The following is a 24,353-nucleotide window of genomic DNA, read 5'->3' as shown; positions in this document are numbered from 1 at the left end:
AAAAAAAAAAAAACAGAGCGGGGAGGGGGGTTACATGTGAGTGTGAGTATGGGTGTATTCATATACATACACATCTTTCTAGAAGAGCAGCTTCTGGGAAGCAGGATGTGTGACACAGTAGAAATGTTGTTCTATCAAGTGACAGTTTCCTAGAACAAGCCTTCTTAGCATATACCAGTGAGGAAACCAAACAAAAATCCTTGTCCTCATAAAGCTGACACTTTAGTTGGGGCAGATAGAAAATAAATAAGGTAAATAAGTAAAATATATGTGAGAAATTGAAAAGTGCAATGGAGAAAAATAAAGCAGGAAAGGGGGATAGGGAATATGGAGAGGAGGCAGCTGTGTATTTTTATAAGCTGGACCGAAAGGCTTCACTGAGGTGATAGCTGAGTAAGGGCCTGAAGGAAGGGAAGGCACAAGTCTAAGTCCACAAAGGCAGATTTAAAGACGTTTAGGTCCAGGATAAAGAATTTATCCCATGATATAAACAAGAAATTCAAACAAGTTAACCCCCAAAATGACTCTATCTCTACCCCTCCACAATAAATTACCAAACTAAGCCAAATGACAGTAGCTGAAAAAGACAAATAACCAGAAAAATCTATATGCGATAAGTAGAGCAATAGGGTCTGGTCAGGAATCTCCTTTGCTTAGTTAATAGAGTTTCTACTACACCAACTAAGGATCTCATTGGTACCCTTGCACACATATCAAGGCTCATATGTTAAAAGTGTTGTCTTACTCTCCATTTGGCCTTCCAGAGGTAAAAGAAGGTCTTTCAGGGACTCTAATCCTTTTGTCACCTCTGCTGTGATGAGGTACCTCATATCAGCTGCCTGACTAAATTCAGGTAGGAAGCAGAATGTTCAGGCCAATGGGAAGGGAGGAGTTATCTGACCTCATAAGCATGATGGAAAATACTGGAATGTGGCTAAGCGGAGAGACAATTAGTAGAAAATGAAAGAAAAGCCAAGTACTAGGTAGGACTCCAGGGCCAAAGCACAGGGGTTAGGAATGATTTCCCAGGATTTGGACCAAATTAGAGGAAAGGAGCAGAGTCTAATATACATTCTGCTTCGTTTGGGTAGTCAGGGCAAGGGTAGTTATATAGACACATAGAGAGAGGTACTAGAATCAAAGTCAAGGGAAGAAATATGAACTAGAGCTCAGAAAGGTAGGCTGAGGACAATGTTCAAGGATTTGGTACAAACTTAGAGCAGGCTGTCATACAAGTTCAGCAACTCTGGGAAAGTAATTGCCTGCTGCCCATCCTGGTTTAAGGACCTTACCAGCAAAGGCATAAGGGCTTTGAGGTACATCCCTCTCCACCAAGAGAACAGACTTTGTTGGGATCTGTGACTGGGGATCACAGTTAGGACACAGGCCATGCTTGTTATATTTGCCTTTTCCCTTTTATCTGCTTGCAGTCTCCTTGTATCTACTTATATGCCCTTTCTAGACACACATGCACACACAGGTATACAAACACACAGTCCTCAAACTTTAACCCTAAAGTGCTCCTAGTATAGGAAGTATTATGTTTATAAAACTCACCTCAATTCCTTTCCTAATGAGAACTGAGTCACGGACTGATCAATTATACCTAGGTTAAGAAGCTGTTTCTCCCCACCACCAACACATAATAAATGTTCAGTAATGGTGATACTGGATGGCACCTGCTAGAGAGCAGACCTCCAGAGAAGTCTTTCTGATGTGATACACATCACAGGAAACAAGATGACTGGAGCTGTGGGTTACAAGGAAGGATACCTAATACTCTTCAGAAAAGCAATCGGTATCTATCCTGACTGACTTCTTTTATTTCCTGTCCGTAAAAATTTGGAAATAATATACCTAGAGACTCTCTAGAATCTTTAAATCCTTGAATTTTCAACATCATTTTTACCAAGTAGGAGGATAAACCAGCTTTCAACTGTCATAATCCCAGTTCTTAAATAAGTTATAATTTACAGAATTTGGTAGGTGGCCGACACAACAATAATACATATAAAACGGTACAGCAATAAAAAACTGGGAATCTGCTCCAATACCAGCAGGACCAGATATTCAAACTGCTTTATAAACTAATAAATTTTTTTACACGGCCTACACTTCACTCTTCCTGTCACTCTATACTAATAAACATAGAATAAAAGTGTTTAAGAACTAGGAAAAGCTAGTAAGGATCCCATTCAAATACTTACCAGGAGCAATGGTCTCCAATGTATCAGAACTGACCTTCCGAGTACTTGTACAGTGACGGAGGGTGGAACCCGAAAATACCAAGTAAAACACTACATCATCTTCAACTTTGTCCTCTTCAGCAAGCAGCACTGTAACAACACAATCGCCCTAGGAAAGGAAACAAAATAGCAAGTTTACATTAGTAAGGTTCCTCTTCGCAGCCTATCTTTATCAAACATCATTATTTAAGGGAAAAGTCAAATATACCGTCTAAACCATGCCCCCATTCTAGTAAGCTGAAACAGGTATAAAGATTGAGCACTTATGTGCCAGGCAATTATCCAGGCATTCACAATACAGAATAAGCCTGAAAATAAGATCGCTCTCTCTTCTTTAAATTTACATTTTAGTGGAAGTGATTAGACAAATAAGTTAACCAACAAGATGAAGGAAAACTTCACTTGGTGAATGGGTTAAAAAGGGGAAGGGCGGGGGAGACAGAGAAGAAAATCCAAAAATAAGGCAGAGAGGATGGAGGGGGTATAACAAATGATCACACCCTTGTACTCAGAATGCTTCTTAACTCCTGTGTTCCAGTTGACAATAATTCTCTAAATTCTATATCCCCATAAATCATTACCAAGTCTATACATTCTCCAGCAATAGGCTTGCCTGGAAAGGGGAGAGTGCAAAGAAGACGAGCTTGGGCTCCAGCCTAAGTGCATAACAGGCTACAACATCCAGATTAGTGTAAGTATACGCTATGACGTTTGCACAACGAACAAAATCACCTAATACCATATTTCTCAGAACATATCCCCATAGTTTAAACAGCACATGACTGTATAGGAAAGCTCCTGGAACATGTTCAACTCTCCGTCTATAATATTTTTAACCTATTTCAATAGGAGGCTGCTTTTCTAATAATTTGTATTTCCTAACCATCTGACATTCCTACTCTTCTTTATCTACCCCTACATTAATCCCATAAAATCAGACAAAAAATCTTGGGCCAATAACTTTGTCTATGACTTTGCAACTATTAGAAGGTAAGACATCTTTGTCTTTCAGTTGCCTTTTTTTTTTTTTTGTAAGACAGAGTTTCTCTCTTGTTGCCCAGGCTGGAGTGCAGTGGCATGCTCTCGGCTCACTGCAACCTCCAACTCCTAGGTTCAAGCGATCCTCGTGTCTCAGCCTCCCAAGTAGCTGGGACTACAGGCACCCACCACCACACCCAGCTAAATTTTTTTGTATTTTTAGTAGAGACAAGGTTTTCCCATGTTGGTCAGGTTGGTCTCGAACCCTGACCTCAGATGATCTGCCCGCCTCAGCCTCCCAAAGTGCTGGGATTACAGGAGTGAGCCACCGTAGCCAGCTGTAAATACTCTTTAGTAGTTTTTATATATAGTTTTTCTTTTTTTAATCAAGACCAGTGGCTAAATATATTCTATGAAATACTGTCCTAATTATTAGCATTCTCCCAATTACAAACTACACAATTCCTGTTGTAACCATAACAAAAGACTACAAAGCATCAAGGTTTAAAGCACTGAGATGTAATACTATATAAATCTTAATAATGCACTACAGAAAAATCAATTTAGAGAAGGCCAGACCATTTTAGCATCATAATTAGAGGAGTAAACTCTCATTACGTACAGAAGATTTTTCCTTTCAATTTTAGCAACAATTAACGCCAACAAGAGAACCATACCACCCTGTGGTCACAATTTACTAAGCCCAGCAGTATAACTGAGCAGAAGGTAGTTTTTTACTAAACACTAAAAAGCAAAAACCATCAAGTCAAACCTAGGAACCAGGTCTATTAACAAAACATGCTCCAGCGGGTCCATGACTACTACTATGACTATCAGAGTGGAGCATTCAACAGTATCCTAATCCAAGGAATATCACAGCTGGTAAAACAGAATTATCACTGACTTCAGTTATTACTCAGAATTAGACTTTTGTCTTGTTTATAAGACTCTCTCTTGGAAACATTTTTGAAAAGCTTAGCCTGGTAATATGTGTAATCTCCTTTGGCATAATGCAACCATTTAAGAAGATGTTTGCAGCGTGTATGAGAAGAGTCTATTTCTCAAGGTACTGAAATATCCTCATAGCCTGAAAAAAGTACAAATGAAAAGTTCCATCCTTTGCAGCATAGGTTGACAAACTATGACCCACACGTAAATTCCAGCCTCCCACCATCCTGTTTTACATTTTGCGGGGGTGGGGGTGGGGGGTAGGGTTAGGGACAAAAGAAAGCCTTTTAATCCTTTTAATGTGAAAACTACATGAAATTCAAATTCACTGTCAATAAATAAAGGTTTAATTAAACTCAGACCATTCATTTACCCACCATTCATGGCTAGTTTTGCACCACAATGGGCCATAGAAGGTAATGATTACATGAGAACTTAGCCCACAGCCTAAATTATTTACTATCTGGACTTTTACAGGAAAAAAAAAAAAATTCACTTTGATTTCTAACCTGGTATTCTAAGAATATATCTTCCTTTTCAAGATCAAGAATTTCATTCTCACATGAGACCCAACATCTTGCTGGGAGACTCTCTGTGCCCCAAGATACTAGTGATATCTGGGCCTTCTTTTGGGGACAGAGGAGGTGGCTAATTATAAGCAGATGAAATCCTTTTAGCAATGCTTTCAATATGAACCTCTTTTTACAAGTAAATTTTAAACTGCTTTCATGTATTTTTTTTTTCTTTTTTTATTATAAGTTATAGGGTACATGTGCACAACGTGCAGGTTTGTTACGTATGTATACTTGTGCCATGTTGGTGTGCTGCACCCATCAACTCGTCAGCACCCATCAACTCATCATTTACATCAGATATAACTCCCAATGCCATCCTTCCCCTCTCCCTCCTCCCCATAATAGGTCCCAGTGTGTGATGTTCCCCTTCCAGAGTCCAAGTGATCTCATTGTTCAATTCCCACCTATGAGTGAGAATATGCGGTGTTTGGTTTTCTGTTCTTGTGATAGTTTGCTGAGAATGATGGTTTCCAGCTGCATCCATGTCCCTATGAAGAACATGAACTCATCCTTTTTATGGCTGCACAGTATTCCATGGTGTATATGTGCCACATTTTCTTAATCCAGTCCGTCACTGATGAACATTTGGGTTGATTCCAAGTCTTTGCTATTGTGAATAGTGCCGCAATAAACATACGTGTGCATGTGTCTTTATAGCAGCATGATTTATAATCCTTTGGGTATATACCCAGTAATGGGATGGCTGGGTCATATGGTATTTCTAGTTCTAGATTCTTGAGGAATCGCCATACTGTTTTCCACAATGGTTGAACCAGTTTACAATCCCAACAACAGTGTAAAAGTGTTCCTATTTCTCCACATCCTCTCCAGCACCTGTTGTTTCCTGACTTTTTAATGATTGCCATTCTAACTGGTGTGAGATGGTATTTCATTGTGGTTTTGATTTGCATTTCTCTGATGGCCAGTGATGATGAGCATTTTTTCATGTATCTATTGGCTGTATGCATGTCTTCATTTGAGAAATGTCTGTTCATATCCTTTGCCCACTTTTTGATAGGGTTGTTTGTTTTTTTCTTGTAAATTTGTTTGAGTTCTTTGTAGGTTCTGGATATTAGCCCTTTGTCAGATGAGTAGATTGCAAAAATTTTCTCCCATTCTGTAGGTTGCCTGTTCACTCTGACGGTAGATTCTTTTGCTGTGCAGAAGCTCTTTAGTTTAATTAGATCCCATTTGTCAATTTTGGCTTTTGTTGCCATTGCTTCTGGTGTTTTAGACATAAAGTCCTTGCCCATGCCTATGTCCTGAATGGTACTACCTATATTTAATAGTTAGGGTTTTGGTTGTTGTTTGAGACAGGGTCTCACTTAGTTGCTCAGGCTGGAGTGCCAGGCACAATCAGGGCTCACCGCAGCCTCCAATTCCAGGACTCAAGTGATCCTCTCCCTGCTGCCTCCCAAGTAGCTGGGACCACAGGCATGCGCCACCGCTTTGGGCTACTTTTTAAATTTTCTGTAGAGATCAGGTATCCGTATGTTGCCCAGGATGGTCTCAAACTCCTGACCTCAAGTGATCCTCAAGGCCTGCCAAAAATGTTGAGATTACAGGCATGAGCCACTGCTCCTGGTCTGTAGTTTTCTTGTTTTTGTTTCTGTTTTTAATATTAAGTCACACTACCTTATGACAAAAAAATTCAATAGAAGAGAACACAAAAGCTCCATTCATTTCAAAGCCTCTTGAAATTTAGATTCGAAAGGCATCTGGAATCAAAAATACCTGTTTTCCTTGAAGGAGTATTCTCTGCACTGATAAAGTCACTGAGAGCAAATAACAAACTGCATTTCAGCCACTAACTCCCATTTTACTCCAGCAGAACCAGGTACCTACTATTACTTGAGATGGATTTGAAAGATTAAATGAGTAGAATAGTGATGAAAAAATAACAAGGAAAAACAGATCTAGGTAACAATTTTTGTTGCGATGCTTTAATCCTACTATCTTTAAAAATATCCTGGTATTAATAAATTACTCTGCTGTGCCTGGGAAAGACCAGTCTACAGAATAAATAGATGCATCAGTCTGGCTACAAAGTGAACAAGTCTGCCATGTTTCTAAATAAAATAAAATAGATCAACTTATTAACAGGGGTAATTTTCAAGACATTCTCAATTATCATTTTAGTTTGAGCCAACCTCAGGAAGAGTACACACCTACATCACCACTCTCTTCCAATAATCTGAACTTAAGAAACAGTGTGATCCTCTTACACAGATATTTTCCATGTTTCATCATTAGTGAGAAATGTCTCCCTGAAACTGACAATTTTTTCAGGGTCCTAATTAGTTTTGCTGACAGATGACACAAAAACTAATGGAAAAGACATCTATACTCGCCCTTATTCTGTAAATATAGGTTAGCCCCCCCCACCCCCATATAAATAAACTGTGATGTAAAATATCACTATCAACCACTTATTTGCAAATAAAAACAGGTTTTTATAAAAGAGTTACTCTACAATGTGATTTTAAATGGTAGCCACGGTCTCACTTTTCCCCATCCTGAAGTAATTCTTAGAGTAGCTACATACTATAATAATGGCACTGTAACTTCCTTTATATATTAAGTTTAAAAATTTTTTTTTCACTTAGATTGCTACCCTGGAATTCTAAGAATACATTTTCCTTTTCTAGACAAAAGATTTCCTCTCCTCTTGAGACCCAACATCTTGCTGGGAGACTCTCCATGTCCCAAGATACTACTGGTCTGAGGCTTTCCTTTAACTGGGAAAAGTAACTTGATGAAAAAAAAAAAAAAAAAGAAGTGCGATGAGAAAGGGAAAGGTATTTGGGGGATGGGAAGAGGCAAATTACAATGCAGGGATGAATGGACAAAAAAGGGCTTTGGACAGGGAAAGTGGTAGATACGGATTAGGAGAATGAGATAGAAAGCCCTGTAGGAGGAAGGGTGAAAGACAGGATGACATCAATGTCATCTTAGATAGTAAGAAAGTGTCAGCCATAGATTTTCAAAGGTGGGCCCAGTTAGCAGCAAAGTCAGTGGTATACTGGAATTGGCTTATGTAGGCTCATGAGTGCTCATTGCTAAATTTTCAGGAATTCTGCAAGGAATTCTGTTAAACATAGTTATTATTAAAAATTACATTATATTGGCTTATAATTAAGTAAATTGCATTAAAAACAAATGTCATAAATATTCAAAACATCACTTTTTAATTATTTACCACAACATACTATACTCTATGCTCTGGAGGTTTCTATCTATTGTATCTAGACAGCAGAAATTCCACATAATGGTGTGCTGCTGCATGTCTTCACAACTCATATCTCGTCAAATCTGTATTCGTAATATGGCATGGATAGCCTGAAATCAACCATTATGGGAGTATTTACACCACTGAAATTTGCAAATGCTATAAATCAGGGCTTTCTTTTTTTCTTTTTAACCAGCACACCACTGAGAACAAGTCAGCAGAAGGGAAGGAGAGGGTAAAGGGGGAGAATTTCCACAGGGAGGACCAAGGAAGGTCACAGCAGGCCCATTTAAGAGACATCATCACTTACAGAAAGAATGGAGGTCTTGCTATAAGACAAAACGCTAGTCAAGTACAAACCATCCCAGATTATAGGTAACAGTGTTGTCATAATTCCACTCACAGCAGTTCAGTATTATCACCACCTTGAGTTAACTTGTTAGTTTATAACTTGTTAGTGTATCACCGTGATTAAGAACATGATCACTGACACCAGCCTGCCTGTGTCTTTATCACAGTATGGTATATCGCTTTATATCTGTTTAACTTGAGGTATGTTGTTTAACTTCCTTATACCGTAAGGGAGGACAAGAATTATCAATCTTATCTCATAAGGTCGTTTTGAAGAATTAAGTGATTGATAAAAGGAAAGCACCCATATCAAGTGTCTGGCACATAATATTCAATAAAGGACTACTATTATAATGTACCAGGATGTACACTCCATTAGAGCATGTTTTATTCACTGAGAAACCTGCTTTGTCTAGACTAGTAAGTTGCACTTGAAAAGACAGAAAGGGAGACACCAAAACTTTAATGGCAGTTATTCCTAGACAGAATTTTAATACACCATGTGCTTTTCTGAGTTTTCTGATTTTTAACATCTTTGTTGTTAAAAACTGGAAAACAGAAAAGATGTTTAAAATGTTAAGGAAGTTGCTAAAAACGCAACAAAGATGTTGGAGAAATGCTCACTTACCGCTTATAAATAACAAAGGGGAAAGCAGAACTTTGGCAGGTAACACCTGAATCAAGTGATTAAAAAAAAAAAAGGTAATAATAACCACAGAGAAATACGCTAACATCACATTTCACATAGCACTCACTAAGGACACAGCATCACTTATAACATTCCTAGCAAAAATGCATAACTTCAATCTAGTCATAAAAAAAATCAGACAAACTTAAATTGAAGGGGCATCTGTGTAAAAAATGGCCTGTAACTCTTCAGAAAATGTCACTAACAAAAGACAAAGATTGAGGTCCTGTTCCAGATTAAAGAAGACTAAAAAGATTTGCCAACTAAACACAACACATGATTTTGGAGTGAATCCTGAATAAAAACATGCTGCTATTAAGGATATTATTGGGACAACTGGCAAAATCTGAATGAGGTTTACAGATTAACATGGGACCAATGTTAAAATTCCTGGTTTTGGTATCATGCTGTGGTTATGGAAGAACACCTTTGTTCTTAGAAACTACACAACAAAGCATTTGGGGTAAAAGGATGTAATACCTACAATTTACTCTCCAATGGTTCAGGAAAGAAATGATAACAGACAGAATGATTAAGCAAATATGGCAAAATGTTAACAGTTGGAAAATAGGGGCTTAAGGTTTATAAGATGTAATATCTGTTCTATTCTTATAGCTCTTCTATAAACTTGAAATTATTTCAGAATAGAGTTTCCAAGAAATATCTACTCAAATAATTTATAATCAAATATTTGAAGTTAAAAAGTATAAAATGTAGATTTCTGAGTTTATTTTTTACATCTTGCAGTCACATATTTTATGTAAAGACATTCTTGTAGGCTCCAAGAATTGTGAAATTATAACAAAAACTACCTTTCAACCTAGAATCATAAAAGTTTCACAGGTCTTCCCAAATTTATTTCCCAGTCTGACAAAATGACAGGATTTATACTCACTGCAAATTTGGGAAAAGTGAAACAAAGGAGTTAAGTAAACTAAATAAAAACTGAGTGTTATTACAGGGTATTACCTTTCCATTAGGTAGCAATTATTACAGTACCAAAAAAAAAAAGCCAAAAACCCTCAAAATCTCATTAACCAACACTGCTTGTATTCACATAACTATCTTCATTCTCTCCTTTAAACACAATTGACAGGCAACTGATAAAACTTTGCCCAGTTACTTTGCTAAAACAAACACCGACAGGTAGCTATAACTTTTCCATAGGCTAAAAGGCAAAGTCATGGCATTTTAACTTGGCAACTCATGGTAGCCAGTGTTTAATTTCATTAAAGGCTCACACAACAGAGGAACACTCAGTAGCAATGAACGTTATCTAGTGCACAGATATTGGTCGCTAATACCGTATCTCCACTAAAAAGAACTGAGTCCCTTCAGAGACTTGGCTGAGTCCAGGCCTGGGTTAGACTGTAACATCTTGTTTTGACAGAAAACAATGAAGTGCTCAAAAAAAGAAAAAAAAAAAAAAAAAACCCAATTGGGCCATGTCTTAAGGACACAGAAGCCAGACTCAAGTGGCTTCCTCTGTACAAACCTGGGACAATTTAAAGACTAAACAGTCAAGAACAGCAATAAATTATAAACAATTTTTTAACAAATAGGAAGTCTTGAGTCCATATTAATAACAATAGATAAATTATATAGCAGAGAAGGGAGTTCCTATCGCAGAATGACAGGGTTCGACTGCTAAAAGCGGGGACATTGCTGGAATAGTAAAATTATCACTGCACAAACATGGTAAAGATTCACTCTGGCAAAAAGTTATCAATGAATGCTCAATCCAGAGGGAGATTCTGATGAGGAACAGCATACATATTACACAGTCTTTTAAGTGTCTCCCCATAGATTGCTTATTAGTTATAAGAGAAAAAAGAAAGTAGTGTTCATTCAGTGAAATCCGCCAATACACTGAACAGGTAAATCAAAATAAAGATCTCAATAAAGACAGATGACAGATGTGTCTCCAGAGTCACACACTGAGAAAGACACAAGGTTACCTATGCAGTGCTCTGACCAAGCGTGCAAACCCTCAACCTAATCACAAGGAAACATCGGACAATGAGAAACAGTCTATTAAGAAAGAGGAGAGGCACTGTATTCTTCAAAACCGGAAAAGATAAAAGATAAAGAAAGGTGTGGACGTGTTCCAGATTAAAGAAGGTTAAGAGACATGACAAATAAAGAGCAGTATCCATCCTGCTGTGATTACAAAGGAGAATATCCCTATTTTAGGAAATACATACTGAAGCATTTTAGAAATAAACAGCCAGGATACACGTAACTTACTGACAGATAATTAAGGAAAAAAATTGTCAGCACACAGGTAAATAGCTAGAGTGAAAATGATAAAGAAAATGGCGTAAGATGTTAACAACAGGTGTTGTCCTGAGTAAAGAATATATGAGTATCCTTTGTACTACTTTTGGAAAACTTTTTATAAAAATATTTTTTAATATTTTTAATATTTTGGAATTATTTCCACATTAAAAGTTTTAAAAACATAAAAATAAAAACTTGTAAAACCTCCAAGGCTTCCCACAAAAAACTGTAAAAAGGTTTTGAAATAAATTAAGGTTTGGGGTTGTGGGAAGCCCTATCCATACAGATGTGGAGAAAGCTCTGTCATTAAAGGCAAATGTAGAAGTTCCTTCAGCCTCACACTGAGAGCATGGAGCTTGTCCATGGCTGATCAAGGTGCTTTGCAAATACTGCAAGGTATCTTTATCTCCACTTAAGAGATGAGAAAGCTGTAGCCGAGATTATTTTTTAAACCTTGCCTTTGAAAAGCTAGAAGGGTCAAGCGGGGATTCAAATCCAAGTAGGATTCCTAAGTCTGTACTTCTTCCTCTATACCCCGACCTTGAAGTTAAGAGGAGGAGACAGAGTTAGGTGTGGGAAAAAAGAGATATGTGTGAAGAGGTCATTGTTGTTAGAAGGAACATGTTACATAGCAAGCAAGTCGCAGGCATCGAAGGACTACAGGGTACAGGAGAAAGAGGGTGCTGAGAACAAGAAAGATGGAACAGTCTGGAGGTGCGGAAGGGAGGAGAAGCAGGAGGTCTGCTTATGCTCAGGGTAAATCCAAACCCAGACACAATGGCTGCTTGGGCCCAAACATGTGCGACAAAGTCAGAGAGATGTGTAATTGTGTGCACTGCACTATCCATGTTTCTCTTCACCACCTGAGGCTTATGGAAAGCAAGAACTGTCTTTTGAAACTTCACACAAGGCCTATGTAGCAGTAGGAAGTTGTTCCATAACTGAGTGAATAAAGATGGCAGAGATCAGCTTATGCTGAATATTAATGGCAAGCCAAAAGATTCATACTTGAACCTGTGTAGGCGAGGGGAAAAAAAAGACACAGTCTTATGTGGTATATACTGAAAGAAAAATGGGGGGTCGGGGGTGTTAAAGGCAGCAAATATTCCAGAAAGATTTCTCTCACAGTCATATCCTAAGAAGGAAAAACAATAGAGACAAAGAAACCGTTTGGGGAAAATAATACAAAAACACAATGTGAGAAAGTAAAAAGTGCTTAACTGCCACGGTAGCAAGACAACCTAAAAAAATGATAAATGTGAGGAAAAAAATTCTGTTAAAAGTAATTTGGGCCAGGCACGGTGGCTCATGCCTGTTCTCCCAGCACCTGGGGAGGCCAAGGTGAGAGGATCTCTTGAGCCAGGAGATGCAGACTGAGGGAGCTATGATCACACCACTGCACTCCAGCCTGGGACATGGCAAGACCCTGTCTCTCAAATTAATAATAATAATAATTTGATGAAATATGACAACCAACTGGATGGGACTAGAAGATAGTAGGCATGAAGCAGAATTAAGAGAAAAAGGGGTATCTCTAAGGAAAACTAGTGGCTTGTGGGAATAATCTGTGATAAGATGATGAGGCTTTGAATCTTAAGTTTCATGTATCAGCAGGGCAGACAAGATGGATATTTGTACTTATTCTATATCCAACAGGTAAGTAACAGGGCAAGCTGCCAAAAAAGGGCTAGCCTGGCCAGTCAGATCCGAGAGTCAACCTGCACTAAGTTAAGAACTAAAACCTTGACTGTAGATGAGTTTGTGGTAATAGAGAGCCAATGACTAGACCCTGGTGTTCCAGCAAGGGAGAGCAGTAAGAAGAAATAGATCCAGAGAAACAGGCCAAACAAGAAAGGGCCAGTTGGAGAAGAGGAGAAATCAGAGAACAAAGGATCAACAAAGCCAAAAGAGGTAAGGATATAAAAGACTTGCAGCATGTAAAGGAGTGACTTTTTAAAAAGAACTCCTCAGAACAAACAATGGAAAACAGATGTCTGAAGAAAATCAACAAACTCAGAAATTTTTTTTTTCTCTAGCCTTCAATGGGTTTTTTCGTAACATATCTTTTATCTATCTATTCCAGTGCCCTGAACTCAGAAATGGCCCTATGGACCCAAGAGGAACCCAAACTCAAGTGCCACCTAAAAAGATGGGATTTGTCATATCTCTCTATTAATGGCAGCCACAAGTGAGCACTCTGCAGCCAAAACTTAAAATACTTGTTTCCCATTTCAAACCTTTCAGAAAGTTCATTTGCTAAACTAAAATAATGATCACTTCCCAGATTCACAATACACTCAATTTCACACCATTTAAAATATTTCAGAGTTCTCTTTATTTTAACCATCTATGGTTAATAATACCCTTGGTAACTACAAAAGTCTTTCAGGATGATACAATCTTGACAAGATATAATTGTTCATCTGTGATAATTAGGTGGAAAGCTAGCCTGCATTAATTAAAGGATTTTCAAATGACTTACTGCTAGCAAATACAGAACTGCCATCCGTTACTGGGATCATTTTTAAAAATACAAACATTATATGAAACAATATTGATAGGTAAATGAGACTTAAAATATCTGAAAATATTTTGTTCATTTAAACATTTCCTTTAATATATTTTACTTTATTACTTCAATAATTGTATACTAGCAATAAAATGTATTACTAATATAATTACACATTTATTACTAATATAATAAATACTATATTAGTACATATACTGACTTCTCTAGGTACAGGGAGATAAATGCCCAAACTCTACCTTGAAGAATATGACCAAAAAGACTTCTGTGGAGAAATGTCTAAGCCCAGTGCTGCTCAAAGCTCAAGACAGATCACCTCAAGCAGGCACATACTCTCTGAAAGCTTATGCCATTACAGTGAAGCCGGGCCACAGACTGCATCTCGTTCATTTTTGTACACTCAGTATCTCTTCAAAAGGCCTGATACAGCAAGGGCTCAATAAGGATGTACTGAGTTGAACAAAATGTATTTCATCTTTTTTTAAAAAAATAAAACATAAAATGCTCCAAATAAAAATACTAAGTTTGTCTTGCTTATCCCATCCTTCCTTCCTTCATTTCAACAATGGGGTGGAGACTTAGATCAGGAACTATGGCACACTAAGGCTACAGAGACAAGCTGGTTCTTGCCCTGTTGGGGTTCACAGACTCTTCAGGGAGACAGACACATAAGGCAACAATTGCAGCTGTATAAAAAGCATAGTAGGAGAAGCATGGACCAGGGACTGCAGGGATTAGAGGAGGCCCTTGACTGCCCGAGCAAAACACAGGGCAGGGAGGGCGCCCACAGTCTTCTCAAACACAGGTCACCAGGAACGAGCCTGAGGAATACCGATTCTCTCTCACCTGATTTCAAGTTCTGTTTGAAAGAAATGATATTTGCAACCAGTGGACAGGGGTGACATGTGAGGGGACGTGATAGAGGCTACAAACTAAATCCAAAACCATTCAGCTGTCAGACCTGAGAGTTTCTAAATACTGGATATAATGGCGCTTATAAAATGTCATATAACACCAGCAAACCCCAAAGAAACACAAACTTTGTATTTCTAACTTTGTGAATACCCTGAAGTGCTATTCCTTGGCATTCCTTATGTTGGAATTCATTCAAAAGGAGAATATCACAAAGTTTAATTATAGGATAAATGAGTTATATCTGTGCAGCCTAATTTAGTGGAGTGCTCTAGAAAATGACAAACAAATTCATAAGGCACGGTTACAGCAAAGTAGGACCCCAAGGCTCCTTAAGATGAGAACATAAATATATGATGTTACTGCCATCAAGCTAGAAAACAGAAATCCTACCAGAAGAAAAAAAATCTAAAAACCTAAATCACGAACAGAGCTATCCCGTTCTGTTGGTCCTTTAGTATTACCTCAAAGTAGCATGAATGGTTCTCAGAGTAGCTTCGTTTCTCTGGGAAATTAATACCATTATAAAGTAAGCATATGCACAAAAATCTTTAATATTATTTAGCACTATTTCTTAAATGCAACATGCTACTCGATAACAAGGTATCAGCCACCACACATGGTAGTGAAGTATAAAAATGGAGGCTGGGAAACAGAATCAGGATCACTTAATAGCTATAGACCCCTGATAAGAACCACTTGAAGCTCATTTTGTCAGCAAAATGAATTCATTCATTACAAAACTTACTGTAATATGTGTCAGACACTATTAAGAACTAGGCCTCAAACATGAAAGACAAGGCCCCTTGCCCTCATGGAGCTTGTATTTTAGCAGGTAAGATAAATTACAGAAAGTAACATTAGAGAGAAAGTTCTATCAGAAAGGGTAAGACGGCATAAAGGGATTAAAGTTTGTCTGAAATACGGATGAGAGGATACTTTTCCCAACAGGGTGGTCAGGGAAAGCTCCTCCAAGGAAGCCAAATTTGAGCTGAAACCTGAATGAAGCAAATTAAGGGAAGACAAAGAAAGCAGTCAAGGCAAAGGGAATATATCGAGTGCAAGGCAAGTACAAACTCAGCGTGTTCAAAAAATAGCAAAGGTCAGTCTGGAGGAGCAAATGAATGAACACTGGGTGGAAGGCGAGGTTGGAATATGGACTTTTTCTTTTTCTTTTTTAGTGTGATGCTAAACCACTGGAGGGTTTTGAAAAGAAGAGTGACATGATTCATGATTCATGTTTCAAAGGATTACTGTGGTTCCTCTGTGGAGAACAGGACAGAGCAAGGAAACTACAGAAACAGAAAGAACTTAGGAAGCATCAAGAGTGGTCCAGATGAAATATGACAGAGGACTCAACTAAAGAGCCAGCAGTACCACCACCTCCGTCAGAGGGCTCGAATTCCCCACTTCAACCCCTTGCCTTTAAAAAAATCTACACAAGGCCAGGCACGTAATCCCAGCACTTTGGGAGGCCGAGACAGGTGGACTGCTTGAACTGAGGAGTTCAAGACCAGCCTGGGCAACATGGCAAAACCCCATCTCGACAAAAAATACAAAAATTAGTCAGACACAGTGGTGCATGCCTGTATCCCAGCTGCTCAGGAAGCTGAGGTAGAAGGACTGCTGGAGCCCAGGAAGCCAAGGCTGCAATAAGCCAAGACTGTGCCACTGCTCTCCAGCCTGGGTGACAGAGTGAGACCCTATCTTTAAAAAAAAATTACACAAAGTGCCTGAGGAAAACAGAGGCTCCATCAATATCACTCACAGCTCATTCCTGCTTGAAATGCTTTGAGAATATCTTGCTGAAACCCATCTGTAAAGATAGGACATCAAATGGACAAAGCAAAATGCCACAGAGAAAAGGAGGAGGGACCTACACCCTCAAGGACAGTTTAGGAATATATCCTTGCCAGGATCCATGGCCCCCATTTCTGCCATGCCCTCATGGGCAAGTCTCAGAAGAAGAACACTGAAAACTTTTCCAACAGCAGGTGCCCACCTGTGCCCAGGGAGCACCACCAGTCTGACGTGTGAGGGTGGAGGGGGTGATTAGGTGCTGCTGCCATCATACCCTACTCCCACTTGCCGCCACTTTGGGGATGTCAGTTCTAAAGGAAGCAAGTTGATCAGTCCCCAGCAGCTCGCATTCTTGGCCACACGACCACTACCTGTCATCAGGTGTTGGTGACATCCAAATTGGTTGACTAAAAGAATGGCATGCCCTCTGTCTTGGGGCAAAGAGAAGCTTAGAAGTTCGGTTTGACTTGTTCTGTCTTTGCTGTGGTTTCTAGACACAAGGAAAAGGCAGTCAGCTTCGTGCCATACAACACAAAATGTTTCCTTTTCAATCCCCATTTCATCTAACATCAAGATTGGCAAACTTTATCTGTAAAGACTCAGATGGTAAATATTTTCAGCTTTGTGGGAAATATGGTTACTACTGCAACTACTCTGTTTTTTCTTTTTTTTCTTTTCTTTTTTTTTTGGAGCACAAAAGGAGCCATAGACAATACATAAAGAAATGGGAGTGACTATGTTTCAACAAAACTTTATTTACAAAAACAGGTAGCAGGCCAGATTTGGCTCACAGGCTGTAGCTTGCCAACCACTAGTCAAACATAACCTTTTAATACAGTCTTCCAGAGGTTCACACACTCAAGACATCAAAAAAAACCAGATTAAGAACCCCTGATTTAGTAGAAGAAACTCATGCCAACATACACTTACAGTGATATAACAGGTGCTATAAATAGAAACATTTCAAAAGTGTTATGGCCTAACAGAAGAGAAAGAAAGAGAAGGAAGAAAATTTGCAGACTACAAACGCTACCCAGAGAAAGTAAAATTTATGAATTTCAAAAACCATGTAGGAGCTGACTAGGAAGACAAAAGACAAAGTCACTCCAAGGAGGGGAGAGGATGTACAAAGGCACAGGACTGAACAAACACGGCGTATTCAAGGACTAACAGGCCATGGCTTCAGCATAGGGAACATGGGCATAAAAGAGTGCCAAGGATCAGCCTTTATACTCTAGACCAAGGGGGCCCATGAAAGGATTAATAACACCTCTGTCCCATGTGCTTTCTGTACGTGGTTGGTGACAGTCAGGTAAGATGATCATAAACAACTGTTTTATATAACACTAATGATCATTAGTCTTCATATGTCCCCTGAGCAGTGAGGTCATCCCTGACCATCCTAAATGAAGTATGAGCTCTCCTACCCTAACTCTCCTTATTTATCTTGCCCTGCTTTATTTTTTCCATAGCATCATTTACTATCTGACACATATTTATTCATGTATGTCTATTCAATACAATACAGCATATATTATACCTGTATGTATATATACAATTCTAAGAGTATATATTTATGTATTTATCTGAGTTCCCCTTTCCTCCCGTTATGTAAGCTTCCTGAGAGGTGGGACCCTATTTGTTTTATTTAATGCTATATCATTGCCTAAAGGTGTGTCCTGTTGTTTTAGGGGCTCAATAAATGTTGGCCAAATGAATGCAAGAATTCCTCTCTGAACTCTCTTTCTGTAAACAATCTTTCTTTTTTTGTTGTTTTTGAGATGGAATCCCACTCTGTTGCCCAGGTTGGAGTGCAGTGGCACAATCTCAGCTCACTGCAACCTCCACCTCGTGGGTTCAAGTGATTCTCCTGCCTCAGTCTTCCCAGTAGCTGGGATTATAGGTGCCCAGCTAATTTTTTTGTATTAGTAGAGACGGAGTTTCACCATGTTGGCCAGGCTGGTCTTGAACTCCTGACCTCAAGTGATCCGCCCACCTCCTCGGTCTCCCAAAGTGATGGGATTATAGGCATCAGCCACCACGCCCGGCCTGACAATCTTTCTACAATTCATCTTAAATACTTAAGATGACTGGATGAGAAATTAATTAAAAGATCTAGAGTCTAATGGTCTGAATAAATTTTCAGCTCAGTTGTCCTTAAGAAGTCACTTAAAATATAACTAAAACTCAAAAAGACTAATGACAAGAAGAGCACCTAACAGCTTCACCCCTATTTATTTAACCCAGGGGCTTTTCCTGTATCTGTCTCAGCTGGAAAATACTAAGATAGTATCCACGTTCTTCAAAAGAAAATGCATTCTTGAAACTAGCCAATAAAGCCGTTTTTATAAATCTTTCCTTAAAAGATACCTCAAAGTTATCTCAAGCAACATGAATAGAAATCCACCAACAAATTTATCGACTTTTACATAAAGTCATTCCAGATATAGACTTAGGCTGACTTCACTGTTAGAAAATATTAAAGGATTTTATTTGGCATTTAAGGTTACTTTTTATTTAAACTAAGCTAGTCTTTTGCCAGGTAAAGACACTGGCCAATGAAATCCCTATAACCTTTCTTCTTCTTTTTTAATCAGGTTATGTGTATATTCCTGCCAAAAGCATACCCCTTTCCCAATGCCAATACAAAATTACTATTTTAAATACTACTACCAGTCACAGCCCAAATTCATACTGTCTTCTAGCTTCATAATTTTGCAACACTAAGATACAGGATAATTCTGAAAGATGTCCAGGCACCACCTATTTGGTCCATTAAAACAAAGCCAGCAGATGGCGCTCAACAAATCTACTCGAGTTCTATGTCTATGGAGTAGTTTTAGAGATTGTTCTAACGGGGATTTCAGACAGAAAAGAAATTAAACTACTCAAGTTTGGATATCCTTTAATGTATGGTTCCTTTAATGAGAAATATTTCTTAAAAGGAAGAGAGTGTTGAAAAATTTTAAGAGTATAAGTTTTTCTTGTTTCAATGTATAATCCTCCCTCTCAAGTCTACTTTTGTCAAGCAAAGTTAAATTGTTCAGATGGTGCTGGCTTTCCCACTGGCTTTAAAACACACGTGCGCCCACACACACAGAGAGCGAGAGCAACAGAGAGAAAGAGAGAGATGCAGGGAGAGGGGGAAAGGGAGGGAGAGAGAGAGAGAGCAAGGCAGAGCGAGAGAGAGCGTGAGCGAGACAGCAAGAGAGATAGCGAGAGAGTCTCTACCTCTGAAAAGTGTTTCACAACTCTCTGGAACTGGTAGAATTATTAATTAGGTCAATACTTAAAGAGACATTCTCTCTTTTGCTAACAAGACCAGATATTTGGCTAAAACGCAGACACGTAAGGATTTTTATTTTTATTTATTTTTGAGACATGGTGTTGTGCCCTGTCACCCAGGCTGGAGTACAGTGGTACGACCATGGCTCACTGCAGCCTCAATCTTCCAGGCTCAAGCAATCCTCCCATCTCAGCCTCCTAAATAGCTGGGACTACAAATTTACTCCACCATGCCTGGCTAATTTTTTTTTTTTTTTTTTTTTTGTAGAGACGGGGGTCTCACCATATTACCTAGGCTGGTCCCGAACTCCTGGGCTCAAGCTCTCCTCCCACTTCAGCCTCCCAAAGTGCTGGGATTACAAGCACGAGCCACTGCACCCAGCCTTTATTAATTCTCCATAAAAATGTAATGCAAGAGTTGGAAGTGATTAGATAAAATCAATCTCTCTGGCTCCCCATTCCTCATTCCTTCCCCTCTCCTCTCTCAGAGAGCAGATGGTTGAAGATTATACTCAGCTACTTTGTTGCTGATTGAAAAGGTGACATTCTGTCATTAAAATCTAAAGATTTGACTTCTGTTCTCATCTATATCTTACAGTTATTCACCTAGCTTTCTTGGTTATTTATTACCCTCAGTTCTCTTGTTTTTTCTCCAAAGTCATCAATTAAGTTGGGACTCCAGGCGTCTAAGCTGGCCTCCACACACTAGGAAGCACAGTCTCCAAAATACAATCTGATCAAGCCACTCTCCTGATAAAGCCCTATGCCTGAGCATGTCCCTTCAACACATAGCACACAAAGCCCCGACAACCTAGCCCTCGCTGACCCCTCCAGCATCATCTCCCTCACAGAGCCTCTCCTCACTTTGCTACAAGCATACCAAGCCACTGAGAATTCATGAACACACATTCAAGGTTCACTCTTCCTACCTGTCTCACTACTTGGCCATGCTGCTCCCTTTATCTGTCACACTCCCTTTATCTGTCACACTGATGATTAGAGTGAGAAAGTAAAGCATGAAAGACAATGCCTTTCTTTTCTAAGTGGAAACCTGGGCCCCTTCCTCAAAGGAAGGGCCTCCTTACCTGATCTAATACATACTATGCCTCACCCACTGCAGGCAGATCAAGGTCCCCTCTGATTCCATGAGTCCATCAGGTTTGCACAATGGGTATCTCTGCACCAGCAATGCCCAAGTCAGGGAGCCCAGCAGGTCAAGTTGAATCACCTCTGGTCACATATCATTCCTAACCCAGGGTACAACATGCTGAGACCACGGAAAAGAGACATTCAAAGTTGGTCAGTGGGACACTGTCAACTACAAGATTAAAGAAGGGAAGGTACCAATACTGAATGGACAGCATTGCTCTGGGGGCTGTAGCACCAGAGGAAGACCACAGGCTTTGAAATCACATGACTCAGAATATCAGCTTCCCTTGTTAGCAGCTGTGTGTTTAAAACAGCTGATTCTTTTAGGAGCTACCTCAAATTCCCTGTAAGAACTCCTACATTGTAAACTCTAGGAGGATGGAAACCATTATAATCCCATATGCGAAATGCATGAAATAATGGCTCTTGCATCAAATGCTTACTATTTGCCAGGACTGTTTTAAATGTCTTCCACAAATTAAGGTTGCCATTTAATCCCCTTACCACGATATAAAGTAAGTACTAAAGTATTTTAACAAGGTATGCCAAGTACGTAGCATACACTAGGCACAAAGAAAATGTTCTCATCCATTCCCAAGTAAATAGAAACATCCCACATTTCCGAATTTCCATGTCTCTACCTCTCTTTTAATCTCTTCTAGTAAAACACACTATTTCTCAAACAGAGCCAAATAAAGTATGGTAATAAAACTGATTCCTTTTTGGTTTTACTTAATAAAAGGTGAAGAATTTTTAACTAAATGGCAAATAAGTCTTACGAAAGAAACTGTCTAAAAGGTGTCATATGGAAATTTAGGAGAAGAAATTCCATCCAATTAACAGTAAACCAGCTTTTTCGTAAAACTGGTTAAGCTTTCTGATTTTTAACAAATAGTTACATGAGTATCAAACAACCCACAGTACTTAACCATAAAAGTAATCAGAAGAAAATTATATCATTTCAGATATTATCACTTTTCTTATCTAGTATTACCAGTAAAACCATTTCACAAAAATACATTTTTTAAGTTTTCCTCTTTAAGTGTCGACATTTTTTAAAGAAATAAGTCAACTGTATGAAAATCCTTCTAAGGGATATTACACATTTCCAGGCCTAAGAAGGCCTACTGATAAAGGTGGGCAGGAATATTAACTGAGCAACTGATATGTATTAAGATTTTTACATGTAGGAATGACATACTTAACTGCTGCAGATTAAATTACATATGTTAAATGCTTCTCAAAGTAACTGATGTTTAATAAGCATTCAATAATTGCCAACTATAGCTGTCACTTTTTAAATCACATGTAGTGCTCAAGAAAAATCCTGTAACATACATACTACCCTATATTATAGAACTTTTCAGATGAAGGCTCTAAGGCTCCCACAGTAGGGCAGGAATTTAAAGTCATGTCTACTTGACTCCTAAGCCCATACACTTTCTCTACGTAGGTTCTCAAAGTGTTGGATCATCTGGGAACTTACCAGAAATGCAATTTTTCACCCCTGTCCCAAACCTAGTAAATCAGAAACTCTGGAGTGTGGCCCAGCAATTTGGGTTTTAAGAAGCCCTCCTGGTGACCCAAATGCATGCTCAAGTTTGAGAACCAGTGACCCCACAGCACCATGCTCCACTGTACCAGTTACCACAAAGGTCTAGTGTCTATCCCTGAACAGTTCCCCTTCTTCCCAACAAATTCCACTTTTCAGTGTTTCCTTCTGACTTTAATAATCTCACCAACATCCTTATTTTACAAGTCCTAGGCAACAGCTCGCTTATTCCCTGCACCATGCAGGATTAAAAGCTGGCACAGAGGGGAAATACACTGACATCACTAAAAGCCTAGGTTTCTGAAGAAAGGTCTAGTTTGAATTCTAACTCTGTTCTTACTAGCTGCATAACCTCAGCAAGTGACAAAAGTTCTCTGACACTTTCTTCTGCTTTAAAATGTAGAAAACAATAGTTATCTCATGAGATCATTAAGATGATTAAATGAGAAAGATGAATGTAAGACATATAGCATAGTGGATAAGTACTAGTAGGTATGGAATAAACGGAGGCTTAAGATCAGCGTTTGAACACAATATGCATTTCCGCCAACCTCTACTGCATACAAATATACACATATACAGTATGGCAAATGAAAAATCAACATTCCATACTCACCAGAAAAACTGAAATCTCGGTACACCATTTTTTAAAACACTCACCTCTGTCTCATGGTCAAGGAGAAGAATTACTTTGTATTCTGAGACTTAGCAAGATATGGGCAACACATAATCATGAGTATATGGTGGCAAGAATATAATAAATTTCACAGGGATCTGGAAAATGAGGATTTGTGGAGAAACAATACTGGCTATAAAAAATACCCACGGTGTAGCTTCTTAATATTATGCTGCCTGGGATCCCTAAACCATACAAGATAGGACAAACTACACAATAATACACTTTACTCAAAGTAGAATTTAGGAACACAAGAGGTGACTGAGAAGAAAATGGTGTTCACAAGTGACAGTAGGTGAAGATCACCCCTGGCCTTCTTTAATTCCGGAAGATGACAGGAATGGTAGGAAATGTTTCCACAATCAGATGGGTGGGTCCCATGAACCAAGAAAGGAATGTACCATCGCCTGAGCAGTAAGACAAAACTCACATTTCCTTCTGTGGACATAACAAAGAGAGACAGCTGAGAATTCCACCCCAGCCGCCAGATGCTCTGTATATCACATGGGGTCAACAGTTAATCCAGACACAGAGCCTTGTGAAGGGCTCCAAAGACACAAGAGCCAATAGCTCTTTCCTGGTTTAAAAAGGGTAACAAACAATCAAATTTCTGCGAGTACAGGTGAAATTCTCTATACTTAAAGATAAATACCCTAAGTTACAGCCCCTACATAAAAGGATCCAAAGGGAAATAAGCAGAATCTCTGGGGGGAAAATGTGTCTGAATGAGGAAAAAGTACTAAAGATTTGCATCACTAATCCATCAAACAATCAATAAATTCATGTATCTTCCAGAAAAATGTAATTTCTACCTCCCTGCTGATATAAATAAATGTTCCCAATGTTCTACTTGAAGGGAGCTATTTATAGATTTCTGAATTACAGATTCAGTGGGCTGACTTCACAAAGCTAGCTAATAGTCTCATCTCAGGTGACAGAATTTCCAAAGACAGCAATGAAAATCTTATCATCAACATACTAAAACTTTAAAATATAAATCTTCCTGTCTCAAACCTAATTCATAGGTTTGTCAGACCAATAAAATGAGATTCGTGTAGTAAGAAGCAAACACAGAGAGTTCCAAGTAAACACCCACACACCACACAGAAGTACTAGGATACTGTGGCTGAAGTTCAGTTTTTCACCTAGTATCAGTT

At 38.8% G+C, this 24,353-nt stretch overlaps 1 protein-coding gene across 3 annotated transcripts in view; it reads right to left on the bottom strand.

The window, feature by feature from the left end:
- Window positions 1-24,353, bottom strand: part of AKAP13 (A kinase (PRKA) anchor protein 13) — a 360,775-nt gene that overhangs the window by 220,856 nt on the left and 115,566 nt on the right. For all 3 annotated transcript variants that reach the window (XM_011960761.1, XM_011960763.1, XM_011960762.1), the window contains exon 3: window positions 2,208-2,355. In XM_011960761.1, the coding sequence (XP_011816151.1) occupies window positions 2,208-2,355 (148 nt within the window). The remainder of the gene's footprint in view (window positions 1-2,207; window positions 2,356-24,353) is intronic.

The sequence above is a fragment of the Colobus angolensis genome, unplaced genomic scaffold (genome assembly GCF_000951035.1).
Source record: "Colobus angolensis palliatus isolate OR3802 unplaced genomic scaffold, Cang.pa_1.0 Scaffold522, whole genome shotgun sequence".
Lineage (NCBI taxonomy): Eukaryota > Metazoa > Chordata > Mammalia > Primates > Cercopithecidae > Colobus > Colobus angolensis.
This window is presented reverse-complemented; position numbering and strand designations above follow the sequence as displayed.